The sequence below is a fragment of the Ptychodera flava genome, chromosome 1, assembly GCF_041260155.1.
Source record: "Ptychodera flava strain L36383 chromosome 1, AS_Pfla_20210202, whole genome shotgun sequence".
Lineage (NCBI taxonomy): Eukaryota > Metazoa > Hemichordata > Enteropneusta > Ptychoderidae > Ptychodera > Ptychodera flava.
Window position 1 is genome coordinate 21358633 of NC_091928.1, and position 14380 is coordinate 21373012.

General features: G+C 40.1%; 1 protein-coding gene across 1 annotated transcript in view; it reads right to left on the reverse strand.

Moving 5' to 3' along the window:
* LOC139143494 (von Willebrand factor D and EGF domain-containing protein-like) overlaps positions 1 to 14380 on the reverse strand; it is a 57466-nt gene that overhangs the window by 9917 nt on the left and 33169 nt on the right. The window contains exons 5-10 of the mRNA XM_070713865.1: positions 5992 to 6159; positions 4805 to 4858; positions 3852 to 4105; positions 1271 to 1354; positions 846 to 987; positions 131 to 378 (exon numbers count right to left, since the gene is read on the reverse strand). Coding sequence (XP_070569966.1) covers positions 131 to 378; positions 846 to 987; positions 1271 to 1354; positions 3852 to 4105; positions 4805 to 4858; positions 5992 to 6159 — 950 coding nt within the window. The remainder of the gene's footprint in view (positions 1 to 130; positions 379 to 845; positions 988 to 1270; positions 1355 to 3851; positions 4106 to 4804; positions 4859 to 5991; positions 6160 to 14380) is intronic.

Here is a 14380-nt window from a genome sequence, read left to right on the forward strand (position 1 = left end):
CAGCACCAACGAACTCTGAACATCTCATTTCAGGTACCTATTAGCAGGTCAAGAAGAGGTAACGAGTAAATCAACCAACGAGCACGGAAAAAGGATAGTAATTAGTGGTGTAGAATCCGAGTAACACTACCTTTATTGGTCCAATATCATAACCATCAAAGATGGACACATAGCTGCTGTTAACACAGTCTGGAGGGAGTACTCTACTTCTTATGGTCACGTTTCGGACGCCGTCGTCCATGAAGTCCCGTCTCGCCACAATCGTGAACTCCGCGGTCGCTGTTTTGCTGGTTTGATCCCAGTCACGTGGAGCTATCGCGATGTCGCAGCGATCAAACGACAGCTCGTCATGGAAATAATCGTCTTCTGTTTCCTCACCTGAAAATCAAACATCGATCTAAGCTATTCCCACTTTGGGAAGACTGCAACATACTGGATCCACACACAACAATGGTAAATGTCACCAGGATTCTAGGGGGTCAAGCTGCTTCTTACAGCTAAGGAGACATTCTAAGAAAACCTTGTTGTTTTTGTTATGAAGATCACCCCCTTCCGTGTTGTTTAGGTTGCATAACTACTCTACTCTAATCTCTTATCGTAATGTTCACATTTCAGTTTGTAAATAGTTCCCTTTTTCGATTGTAGATAAGACATGTATAGGCCAATATTTACTTTGGCTGAATTATAGAAAATAATAACCCTTGAATTTGGAGTTTGGAGTAACCTGTTGATATTGTAGCCTCTGTAAAACGTTGATAAAAAAATTACGTGTATTTTGGTTCTCTGTCAGAGAATGAGCTGTCACTCCGTTTGGTTGAACGTCGCGTCAAGTGTTGCAATTTCACCTTGCGTCCAAGCCAGTATATTGATACGACAGGCTGTCATATACGTCAAATCTTCGCAGAGAACAGGTATTGTTGACCAAATTGGTATAATCGTTCCCCTTCCATCTGACTCGCTCAGTAACAGTGGGTCATCTGCGTCGACCTAAATTACAATAATGAGTCATTGTCACTGCGTTTAAGAACCCATCGTATTTTGGAGTATCTTCTTCTTGAAGGCGTTCTCTTTAATCATGTTAAGATGACTTGATACGTGATTTTTTCCATTTCTTACCAAGATAGCCACGCGTATGATCAAATAAATACAACCATATAATTCATCTATCGGACACCAAAACATCTTAACTCGCAAGCAATTTGATGTTTCGAAAGCAAATCAGAACATTTGATCAGAACACTGTAAAAGGGGAAACGTCACTATACTTTACCTTGATACCAACGAAATAGTTCTCACTTGTATACCAATGACTTTTGTGGAGATTCTCATAGAAGGAACGAGCTCGACATCCAACCTAGGGAGCAAAAATTGACGTGGTCAGAATGAGAACAGTTTACCTTCCTTTAATGCTTTTGATGAATACTCGACACTATTTTCATTGACGTCACCAGTATCGTGGTTCTACATTTCACGTCCCGTGTTAGTGCTGTTTAGAAAGCCTTGCAGACAGCAATCTATGTATCTAAGATCGCGTGTTAAGGCTTCAACGGAAACTGGGGACGGCAGATGACGTTTTTTAGAGTAAAATAAACATTTTAGCCGGTCATCACGAAAACTGCGGTAATTCATGTAGATTCAATGTAAGTAGTTTCGCTAATATCTTAAACGTTGATGAGAATGTGACAACTTCAAGAAATGTAATTTGTAAATTCTATCTCGTGATACGCAGACACAGAAATGAATAAAGTAGTTAAAGTGTGAGTCCCGCCACATTTTGATGCTTTTTTCGTTTGACTTGAGGCCTATACTCTAGTTCTGGTTGTCAATGAAATTGGTATTAATAAAACAAACATTTACACACAAACTGAAGCTTATTTGAGCGGTTTTTAGACGGTTGTATTGTGTTATTTTGACGAAAACACGGGAAAAGTTGCACGTTTTGACTTCAGTCATGGCAACATTTTCCGGAAATTGCCGAGCTCGCCCCGTTTTGGCTTAAGTAGCTGTGACGTCACTAATAGAACGCGCGATGGCGACTTAGTGCATTGACTATGGTGATAGTGATAATTTCATGAGGGAAAGCAGCGCAATTGAGAATGTCATCGTGACAGAAGATATGACAAAGCTGTTCAGAATTTACAGGCCTGCAGATTTTAACAGGCGGGACCTTTAACCTAAACGAGAACAAGAGCGGAACTCTTGTTGACTGTCTATGACGAGCCCACCACAGTCCCACACACTAGTGAACTACCGGTACCGTACCGTACACACAACCGCAAGCTACCAAAATATGAACGAAGTCTGGAGTTGCCATCCCACCTCATTATTACTTATCAACATAAATTGCCTCGTTCAAAATCTGTATACAAAAATTTGAATTACACCATGACGTTTGTAGATAAATGTAGTAGAGATCAAGTTGAAAATTGCATGTCCACCGTTTAACACACATCTTTCTGATCCGCAGCTAGAGATGGAACCGGCTTAGGGTCACCTTAGCATAAAAATCGAAGTAGTATTCTAGCCGCAGAATCTTCAGGTTGGCGTTATAAAACCTCACATGAAGTTTGGCACTTTTAAAAACGTGACCGTGAAGACATGTCCAGCCAAATTCTCGGGAAGAGATAAACTAAAATTGACATGATGTAAATATCGGGCACACTGGCACCCGAGGCCTCCAGCTCAGCTGGCCATTTCTGTGACGGAGTGATCAGCTACGCTTCCGGGTTTTTTTCTTGATTAAGTGTCAGCGATATAAAGCACGGTCTTCATTGTTTCATGACTGCGAAATTCTCAAAGAAGCTAAAATATTTTAGGGGAGACTTAGTTGGGCAGGAGGGAACAGATGATGACGACAACGCGACTGCTTCGTCAGCAGTATGAAACTTCGCTGCTACACGTTGTGTCACTTTTACTGGCAGCGCCGTGCTGTATTATACACAACCTATCGTTCAGTCTCGCAAAGAGTCAGTCAATCACTACGTAAACTTTTTAGGAATAAGTTAGATATCTCCCAACGTTACTAATTATAGAGTCACACATACATGAGATGTAGTACTTGTATTTTTTTAATTTACGATCACTTCCGTAAAGCTGCTGAATCGGCGTTCAGTCCTGGTGGATGTAAACACGGTCATACTTCTCCGGCCCCGTGTATGCATCCCCTCGACATGTTTTGGGCAACCTGTCGCAGTCTTGCTGCTGTTCTCGCTCTTGTCCACAGTTGATGATGATACACGCGAACGCTTTCTGGTGACAATAGTCATACTGGTACGGCATTGCGATCACATAATCGATGTAGTAGCTCCAGGAATTAAATTCTATCTTACCGTAAGCTTACATCTGGCTTCCGAACCGCGCGCATTTGACGTGAAGGACAAGGCCAAGCCCAAGGCACGGCGGAAAACGCTTGTCTGAATGCCTCTTTTCCGACCCTTTCTTGTAATTTTGGCAAAAACGGCATCCTAAATAAAGTGCATGTTAAACTGGCAATGGCTGCGGTTACTTCAGCCACCAAAAGGGTAACTTCTCACCATGTTGAAGCCACAGCGGTAAAGCATTCACTGTGGCCGTGGTGTGAACCCGCTCAGTCGTACGTTCAATTAGTTACGACATTTCCGGTGGCAATGCCCGCGAATTCCGAAACGACCCGAATGACAGCCAACTTCAAAATCGCAAAACATATTGCATATTTATAATATTTAACCGCGTTGTTTCCTTGCGATGATGCATTTATTTGATAAAGTAGGGATGGCAAAATCATGTAGCATAGCTCATGTTAAGCAAAAATGCGTAACATACACTTAAGTTCATTCAAACTTGTAATTAGAATCAATTAAATGATTGCTTACCATGACTCCAAGTCTCCCTTTGTTGTATGAAAACACCTCACCCGGTATAATGGTTGACAAAGATTCAGAATTTACGTGCAGTATAACCGATTCTATATCATCGTGGGTTTCGCCATCAAACAACCAACTAACTTCAAAGCGGGCTGCCTGGTCATTTTGGTCGGCCAAATCCACGGTGCACTTGAAATGGAACGTGCCATGGGTCAATATTGGCCCTTCAAGCACCGGGGGTCCTTGCATTATGGGAAACATCTCTGAAAAGGACATGACACACCAATATATCACGCCTGGGGTATTTTATAGTCAGTGGGCATGTAGTGTACAATGTTTGCCCAGGGTGTCACGAGGATGTGCTGTTCGAACACTGGTTGGAAGCAGCCATATCCAGGATGGACAGCAGGAAAGACCGAGATCATACTGCTTTACAAAACACAAGAACATATTCTTATGTCGTATAAGCAGTATTCAGAGAATTCCTTTGTACACCCCTCTGTCTTGTTAAACAAACACATTATTGGTTATTAACATGTGTCTTCACTGACAAAATAACCAATTTGATTCTCGTTTCCTAGGAGATATATGTGTTAATGAATTCTAATATATACACACAACTAATTCAATACTATTATTGATCTAGGCATTACATATACCACTCACCTTGTTCGGAAGTTGGTAACTGACAATTTTTTGAACTCTAACAAAATATTCTGCCCTAGTCTCGGATACTATTATTAAGCCTATGGGTATTTTCTCAATTTCATAAAATGACAGCCTTGGACTGTGAGAATGCAAGTAGTAGTAGACAAAATCTTATCATTTAAATTCATGGAATGTATTTATCACACAATGTCAATTCATCGCTTTTCGAAATATATGCCCGATGGTCCTCTGTGTGAGCACCTCCTTTTTTATTTGCTATACGCATTCTGTTCATATGATGTCATATCACTTACCCACGCATTCTTCCTCTTCGTTGTCACCGTTTGTGTAACAAATAGGTTCCTCTCCTGTGAAATAAAAGGAACTCATCAGTCATCTTCACAAGTCTTTTAACTTATATTTTATGTCTTTGTTTTGTATTTTGTCACGTATTATTTTCCGCTGTTAAAGCTCCACTAGCTGTAACTAATGTATGTTTTATGTATTACCTATTATTATCTCATCATTGTTTCATAAAAAATGTTGTGTTCTAGCTACTCCGGAAATCAGGTCTCAATGGGTCTGGTGTTCAATCTTTGGCATGGCTTTTATTAATGTGTGCCTACTCAATATTATTGTTGACAGGACTATCAACAGTAACATTTGCTATCACGCATAGTGCGCTGTGTCTGTCAGTGCAAGGGCGTCGCAACGTCGAATTTACGAACTGCAAAAGTATCTCTACAACGTGTTGAGCGGTCTCAGTCAGAAAAATGTAACAACTTAGCCGGCTATTGAACCACTCTTTTTTGGGAGTGGAGATTTAGCCGACTGGTTCTGTCTCTGGCCTCTCAGCTAGGCGACTGATGCCGTATGTTGTGGGTTCGAATCCGATTGAAAAACTATCCGTATCTTATAGTCGCAGATCAAGGCGTGTTAACCTTTCTTTCCTGTCCACGGTGTAGACCTGTTTTCCGCCTCAAATCTCATTTGGAAAGTTGTACTCACGAAAACGCAAGGGAGTCCAAACAACATTAGTTACTACATTATACCAGCACATTGATGGCGCAAAAACAGCGATCTGATCGGTCTGTAATTTCTATATAGCACAGTTGAAACGCGTGAGAACTCTCTGTCGACGAAACTCTTTCAAGTTTCTCTCCAGAATATGGTAGTGTTATGATATTACAGCAATAAACCACCTCTGCAGACCACTGTTTTTGCCAGTTCGCTCCACACACACTTACTATCGCTCATGCATGCTTATGTATCCTAAAATGGTCAAAATTTCGTGATATACGCATCCATAGTGTAGTTTATTGCTTCAATATATCGGATTTAATACGTCAATGTTTACTCAAAACTTTTCTATTCCCTTACTAAAGGGACAAAGGTTATAACAAGTGTTGTTTTCATTATTTGGGGGGGTTTTTTGCGATATAAGTACGCATTGCTTCATCTTCTTGACGCATCTTGAAATACAATGTATAAAGATGGATACCTTCACAATAGACCATGTTACATCTTGGCGGTGGAACCAACGAGTACACGTTAAACTCGGAGCAGTTTTTGGCATCGATGTTCCAACTTTCTCCACAACAAGTGTCATTACTCGTAGTGACGCAGACTGTTTTCGGTGCGATCAGTTCGTCAACTGTCGGTCGGAAATCTGTATGAACCAAATCACGAAGATAATTATTGTTGATATAAGTAATATGTTTACTTCTTATAACAGGAACGTTTGACCCAGAATACATAGAATATGACTGAAATGGTGAGGGCGTTGACATAGAAACTCGTTTGCAAACCAACATGGGAAGGAGGGATATATGGGAATGGTTGAAAGTTGTAAATTCCCTAGAACACTCAAGACAAATGAGTTAACTTAGGATAACAGCATCAACATTTTTATCTATTGAATTGACAAAAGAATGTTTGATTTCTTGCATCTTCTGTCCGAATGCCAAGGCGGTAGTTTTACGCACTTAAGGTAATATCATATAGGGCTCGGCACTTGGTGTTGCGCTAGAGTTTTTAAGATTAGAAATTTTATTTCTGTCTGAATTTAAAGAGTCGACTCTTACATAGTCAATAATACTATTGATTCACGATTAGTATAAGAAAGAATAAAATAGAATTAATTGTTACTTGCTTTTTACATTAGTAAGACCACAATGCATTTCGTAAACAAATTCAAACGCCTTTTCAGACTAGGGCAGGTACAGGCTTTCTGATTAACTTGTTAAAAAGTTAGACATAAATGGCAAATTTTGAATACAACAATTTGCATTTACCATGATGACAACACACAATGTTCGATAAGGGATGTATCATTATCTTTGCCATAGCAACTGTACTGCCCAATGTCCAGTATAACGAGCTGAAAACAATTCCATCTGAAAACTATTTGCATCTAGTTATTGCCACAGAGGGCGCTTTTCTAAGTGTGAGTTCAATCCCATCATTCTTAGTGTGCGGTCTCGTTCATATGCATGGCACATTTATCTCTTTTTCTGTTTCAGTGGCGAGTTAGAAAATAATATGTATTGGGTAATGGCAGCAATATATTTCATACTCTGCACGTTTTGTATTTGAATCTTTACAAACACTCAAAAAACATGGCGGCGCCCATCAATTTTGGCGGGTAAACTTCCGGTTACACGCAGATTATATATTGAACCGGCGCATGCGTAGTCAGTTAGCCGCTGGCGCGACTATTGACTTCACACTCCAAACAGTGGCGGCGCTCTCACTTCCGTTTCACTTCTGCTCCCGCTTTCACCACTGCCACCGGTGGCAAAAATGTGGTGATTTACCACATTTTTACGAACTTCGCTTGATTGCAAATTTCAATAATGTCATGCTCTGTATGGCTGTATTTAATTTCAAAGTCAAAGAATAAAGTATAAAAGATGTCTTTATGTTGGTTTTTGTCGTATATTTGCGAAAATCGTTGGACCTACTTTTCGTGGGTGAATGTGTCTGATACAATAACGTGAGTGAAGGGTGGCACCGAAGCAGACAACACTTACGGCACTTTCATTTTTCAACTTACCGCTTAATAACACACTTTGGAAAGTGAGCAAGTACAATGAAACATGATCACATCTTGAAAACTGCTGCCAGGTAATGGCCAGCATTGAAATGAACTTTACGGGTGATAACATAAAAAATTATTCTTATATAAACTTTCAAAACTAGCAGCACTCACTGATGAGGAAAAAACTTTTGTGTCTTTTGTGTAAATAAATTTTGAATGGCTGTTTTAACTGGAATACGTATATCATTTGATCCAGACATGTTATTTGAAGGGATATAGTCGTCGGAGCTGCGCTTAAAGGTAGCATGGGACTCATACGACCAATGTAAACACTGTATCCAAGATACGATGGTGATTGATGAAAGTTAAAACATATCTGTCATAATCTACATCGTATAATTTTAATGTTACAGCTATGATGATGAGGTGCATCTAGATATCGTGCACCGAATGCATGTTTGTAAACAAGAAACTCGCACAGGCGCAGTTGCGAATACTGGTTCCTTTTGATAATATGTATTCGGTATTTCGGTATTTCTGTTTTCAGTCAAATACTAAATTTATCTATTGCTAGATTGTCGCATTCGATTTGGTGGGGATTTGGCCGAGGGGTGCGTGCAGAGGGCTAAATTTATTGCCAGGTGATTTGCTGACATAGTGGCAACATATAAGCATACAAAAAATGTCGACAAATGTCAAAGTGTTGGGGATTCATACAATCTTATGTAACTAGAGCCTTCTTGATGGCGGCATCTTATTTCGTTCGAATTCGAATTCGGTCGTCAATCGCAGTTTCTCTGTGGATGGTTTTACTTCAAGCCATTTTCAAGTGTCGACCATGTAAAACGTAGTTTGGAAAAGGAAATTTGACGACGACTGTGAAATTCGTGATGTAAACTAGCTCAGGATAATATTTCATTAGTCATAAAATGAGGGCTACTAATTTTGTTTGCTCGATAAATATGTCATGTGTCGCTTGCCCTTTTTCCCTTCCCTCTAACTCTGAGCCTACATTGACCATTTTGCAATCGTCCTTGCTCGTAAAAGTAGCACAGTCTTGAGGGAACGAACGACATCGTGTCAATTGAGGCAAATGACATGGTAGCAGAGATGCTACGACTTGCACAAGAGGAAATAGCAAATTTCAGTGACGATACATTACTTTAGGCGTATGGATTGAATTATATTAAACGGACATACGACTACGGTGCCGTCCCTTTAACAGAGTCATTTTTTCGCTTCTTCATCGGTGTCAAGAGAGGGAAAATGATACTTTTGCCGCAATTTGATTAAAATCAGATGTAGAGTACGGCGACGTCTTATTTATATGCGTACGCAGTATCCTCTCGCTGTCGCCTCTCCCGTAGCCGTAGGGATGTTATACCACAATGTCTCCTTCCCGGGTCTCCTTGTGAGTTCCAAACACTTTGTGGCACTTCTGTCTTGGTTTTTACGTTTATACTTCGGTTGCTCGCGTCCAAAACTCGTGTTACCCGGCTTGCTACCGATTGGTCCGTAAATCTAGGTCAATGACGTCTTGATATGACATCATTGACCTCGCCTGACATATTACAAAAGAATGGCATTGCTAATATTCATGCGCCTTTATTATGCAAAGTCACCGGTGGCAGTGTAGTCTGGTTCCCTGACCCATTTCCCCGGTAGAGGGCGTGGGGAAATATAGGGTCAGGTACCGGCTAATGTAAACATGGACGCTATTGGGTTAAAATAAAACAAGCTGTGATTGGATGAAAGTAACACTTGTAACTTTTTCTCATCTTTCTTTGGTTTCGCACTTTCAGGCTCACTTGACACCAACTTCTTGTTTGTACCACAAAGCCGTGGAGGTAGAAAGAAGGACTTTCTACCTCCATGATTTAGCCACTGTGATTTAGCACACCTCTTAATACTTTTAGAACGTCGACATGATGCCTGGCATTTTTCACGAAATTCGGACACCATTCTATCCATCGAAATCAATCGTCGTTCACAGTTCCAACAAAGTTTGATTTCAATTAGCTGTGATATCGCAGCATACTTGTGGCGTGATATCGAACGTGCTCGGGTCATTGGGGTCACGCCACAGTCGGCGATGACCTCAATGACCCTAGCGCGTTCGATACACGCAACAAGTACTGCTGCGATATCACAGCCAGCCTTCAATCACCTCTATTTCCCCGTACTTCTGGATTAATCCTTTCAGTTTATGTTTCCCATCTCATGTGCCAATGTTTTTGGTTCGGATACCAGTGTTCGAACATAATTCTGATCCAGTCGAATTTTGACCGGCGTTTTCATGGTAGCAGCCATATTTGTTGTAGCATGTTCTGTCAGGTGACTAACCTCCGCCATCTTGAACAAAATTCTGTTCAAGATGGCTACCCGGTACCTGACCCTATATTTCCCCCACGCCCTCTACCGGGGAAATGGGTCAGGGAACCAGACTACTGTGCAGTGGTGAAAGCGGGAGCAGAAGTGAAACGGATGTGAGAGCGCCGCCACTGTTTGGAGTGTGTATTGACTTGTTACAAATTTTGACCTCACAAAACTTTGTAATTTATGATCATGTGATTCCGTTGTATGCAGAGGGTATATTACTCAACCAATCAGTAGCCCTGTCAGTCAGCTAATCAATCAATTAATTAGTCAATCAATCGGTCTCTCGGTCTACAAATCAATTAGTCAGTCAACCTAACAATCAATTAACCGATATAAATCATAGGCAATCGGGCAGTCAGTATGTGAAAATGAATCAATGAATGCATGATTGAATTAATAACAATAACTGGTTAAACTTAACCTGGACAACATATCCTCACCGTGGAGCCATATTGGCATGTCCGTACTGCAAAATGCTGGCTGTACACAGGTGACAGGTATATCCCCGCCAGCATCACTGTCCAGTCTGTACCAACCATTGTCAAGGCCATTGTCACAGTAGGCGGGCTCCATTGGGTCACGTTTTAAGTACATACTTCGCCAGGGCTGCTGTAGTGTGACGTAGGACTTACATGGATCTTTGGGTACAGGGATATAGAAAATACAGTTAGTCGCTATTTGAAGATGATGAAGCAAATTTGGAAAATAAATATCACAAAACCTCAAGCATATTATGCTTTACATGAAATAAACAAATTGAACTCTTAAAAATGTAATGATGCGGATGTCGAAAGCAAAGGTCCGCCATATTTCATGACGTTTGTAAAAACAAAATTGTGAACCCTTTCCTAATAGTACATGCATAATAAACGGAGGAAATTTTATTGCCGCAGAGCAAGACATTTACACAAAATGATATAAATATTGGTCTGATACAACTGTGTTCCTCGTTTATTAGCTTAAATCTACAAAGGGTATAGCTTTAAGAATATGTGCAATGTTTCACCTAGGCACTGATCTCTGTCCTGGTAGAAGCCATCGCGCAGCAAAAATATTCCTGGTAATAGTCTCTTCTGTATCTTGTTCTATATCTTGTCCTGTATGATCTCCTGTAACACGGAAAATTTGGTAAAACCATTAGAACTCCCGATAACATGAGAGGATAGGGCATGCTCCCTCTGAAATCTTCCGTTGGTGCGCCCTCAAACGTACTAATATGTGAGATGTCAGACAAGTGGCGTCGTGGTTGTTATTTCATGTCAAATTTTGCGTCTTCTAAGAAATATTTTGATCTGATAATTGACTGCAGATGACAAACACCTTTTAGTTTTTCAATGCGATCTAGAATCGCACGGAACCAAGTTTAACTTGATTACTAGGCACTTCTCGATACCGTGAACGGAGGCACAGACTGAGTATAACCTGTGTATACTTACACATACTTGGTGCAGCGACCCCAGCCAAATAAACCACATCTTGTTTTTGTATTCCTCGAGTACGACTGGGAGTAAGACTCCGAGTAGGAAGTCGCCTTCGATTTAGTGACTGAGCAGACATTTTCTCTGTACACCGACAAAGAAGGAAAGATGGTTAGAGAATTGCTTGCAGTATGGAGTATTTGCGGACAGCTATGTTTGGTTTCTGAGCACCATGAGACTTGTCAGTATCGCGGTAGGGTTTTCTTCCATTGATTTTCTGCTATACATTATTATTACAGGTTCTTCTATGATCTTTCAGGAACAGTGGACCGGAAAATCACGACAGTAACAAATAGCAAGGAATCATTAAAGTAACAAACTGGGAGGTATTGCAGTGAACGCTAATGGCGAAACACAATTGTCCAAATTCAATAATTTGCGTTCGAATTTTGATTAAAACCAGTTGGGAGACCAGCCTCGCAACCGGGGCTAATCAGGCCATCGAGGTGTCTCGGCTTGACGACGTCACGCAACGGCTTAACCACAGACTTGTCTGTGGCTTAACAAGAACTCTACGACGCTGTGTAAAAGCAAAGAGGCCGCTATCACGAACGTTTATGAATAAAGGACACAACAATATTAAATGTGATTCAAATATTTCATATATGTGTCATGAGCTCTCATCTTATTCATAAGGTAACAAGCACCGCTAATTCAGACGATTACACATATAAAAAAACAATGGTTTATAGTTAACACTAACGAATATACGTATATTATATATGCGTACAGTTAACCCTAACCCAGCACAGCTGGACTTGGCGATCAAGCACTACTATTACGTTTGTAAACAATGAGATCAAGAAGGCTGATTTAAACAACACTGGGTAACCAAAGTCATCTGCTTAAGCTGGTTCGAAACTCGTTTGTTGCTAAATTGCATTTGTCGATTGTGACCGGGAAGTGCAGTAAAATAACTTCACCGTTTTGTTTGCCACGTACGGCTGTTTGACCTGTCGTGCAATAAAGATAAGCGTCAAAACAAAAGAACTGACTGTTTACAAAACGTAAATATCATTATTGATTTCCCCTGCAATGTTTTAGATGTTATTTTGTGATTAGGTCCACTTACCAAAGTGGAAGACTAGCTTGCACGTAAAGTAAATATTTGGCTCGGTGACAGATATGCTTTTAATGATTTCAAAGTCCATCAAAAACGGTCGTAAGGTTGCAGACATGTCAATTGAAATTACATCTGCGAGGCAGCTGTACTATAGTTGTAATAGCCAAAGACGACGAGTTCCGTTTAGCAGTCAAGGGACATTAGAAAATGCTGTACGCATGCGTAAAGGTCACTTACAGAGAACCATAATTTCTACAGATCCGGTCAAGCCATGAAATGTTTCGGAGTAATTATTAATATTGCGCGATATTCGTAAAGAGAAACAATCGATGCAAAATACTTTAATTTGAGAAAGCAAAGCCGTAATATAAAACTTAAAGAGGCTATTAATATCATTTTTACAAACAGAAGGCAACTTTCGCACTTTTTCAAATATATATAAAACTATACAGAATATCGTACGTATGACAAACAACAGTAATGATCAAATAATTTTTTGTCTTATTTTGCTGAAATTTGCACTTTTGTCGTCATTGCGGAGTATTTTACTTAAATTTTATTTTTGCCATCGTTATTGCTGTCTCACTTGCTCTCATATAATTGGTGCTTGTGTGTGTATGTGGGGGGGGGGGTTAATCGTCAATTTCTCATCTCATGTGTTTTGCAAACAGCAAGAGAATAATGAATTATTACAAATATATGAATATGGATTTTAGTCACTAAATTATCACAGGTTTATTGCAAGAAAGCCATTTTGTGACAAATCCAATATCAAAGACAATGATCTCGCGCCTGCTGGTGTCGTTCAAGGCTGGTAGAAGGACAACAATGAACAACAATAAATTCCATACATAAAGGCTGTTTGTTTTACAACATGATCGGTATTGCTGCTTGAATTCCGTTCTGTATTGCTTTATCTGAAGCCATCTTCCCGACACATGTTAACTACTTTCTGTGAATATTTGTCCATTTTTAAAATACTTTTCAATTGCTCGTGCGTTCGTCTCTAAATGGGCAGGATCTCCGATTTCCTTAACCAATTTCGAATTCTGTGAAAGGATCAGTTTTCATTATTTTGATATGTGAGAAATCTTCACTCAGATTTAAATCACAGCTTTGCCGATCCATCAATAGTATCTACTCTTATTTAATTATTTCACTGAGATTTAATTGATGTGATTGCTCTATAGCGAAAACATGCAAACAAGATTGAGCAGTACCAATTAACTTTGGTTGATTAGTGACGCTGCTTCTGATATAACTGACCCCATACGCTGAGTGTAATTGTGGCTTTCCGAGGCTTGAGTCGATCTCGCAACCATGTTGGTACTTGACATCGTTATATCGTGACAGGCGCATCCTTATCAACCATTACTAATGGTGTATACTTAATCGTCATGGTATATGTGTAAAGTGTAAGCTCGCGACAAGTGGCTTATCTACACAGTTGATAGCGAACCCCAATATTTTGCCGGAAAACAGCTCATTTGTGTCAAGCATAATCGCAATTGGATTATCCAGTTGTTATGGCAGCATTAACTTGGTTGGCAAAGGTATTTTGAAACAGATGAACATTTTGTGGGAGATCTATGACCGAACTGTGTGGTTGCGTTACTTGCAAACTGTTGCTAAGAAACAAATATACGTCTCTTTTTCACCCTTATTTGCTGTAACCTTTTTTGGTAAAAATTTGAGCTCGCAAGATCTAACGACCAACTTGGAAATTATGAAATAGGACAGTTAGCACGCAGACAGCATAGTAATTACGAAAGCCACGACAAATCCACAGTCCAGAACTACAATCAGTTTGTGTGTGATATGATATACCACAGACAAATATAGAACAGACTAGCAACGGGCATTGTTCAAGATGTGAAGCGGTTACGTAAGCCCTCTATGTTTGCCTCGCCTCAGGAAGCTCTCGACTCTT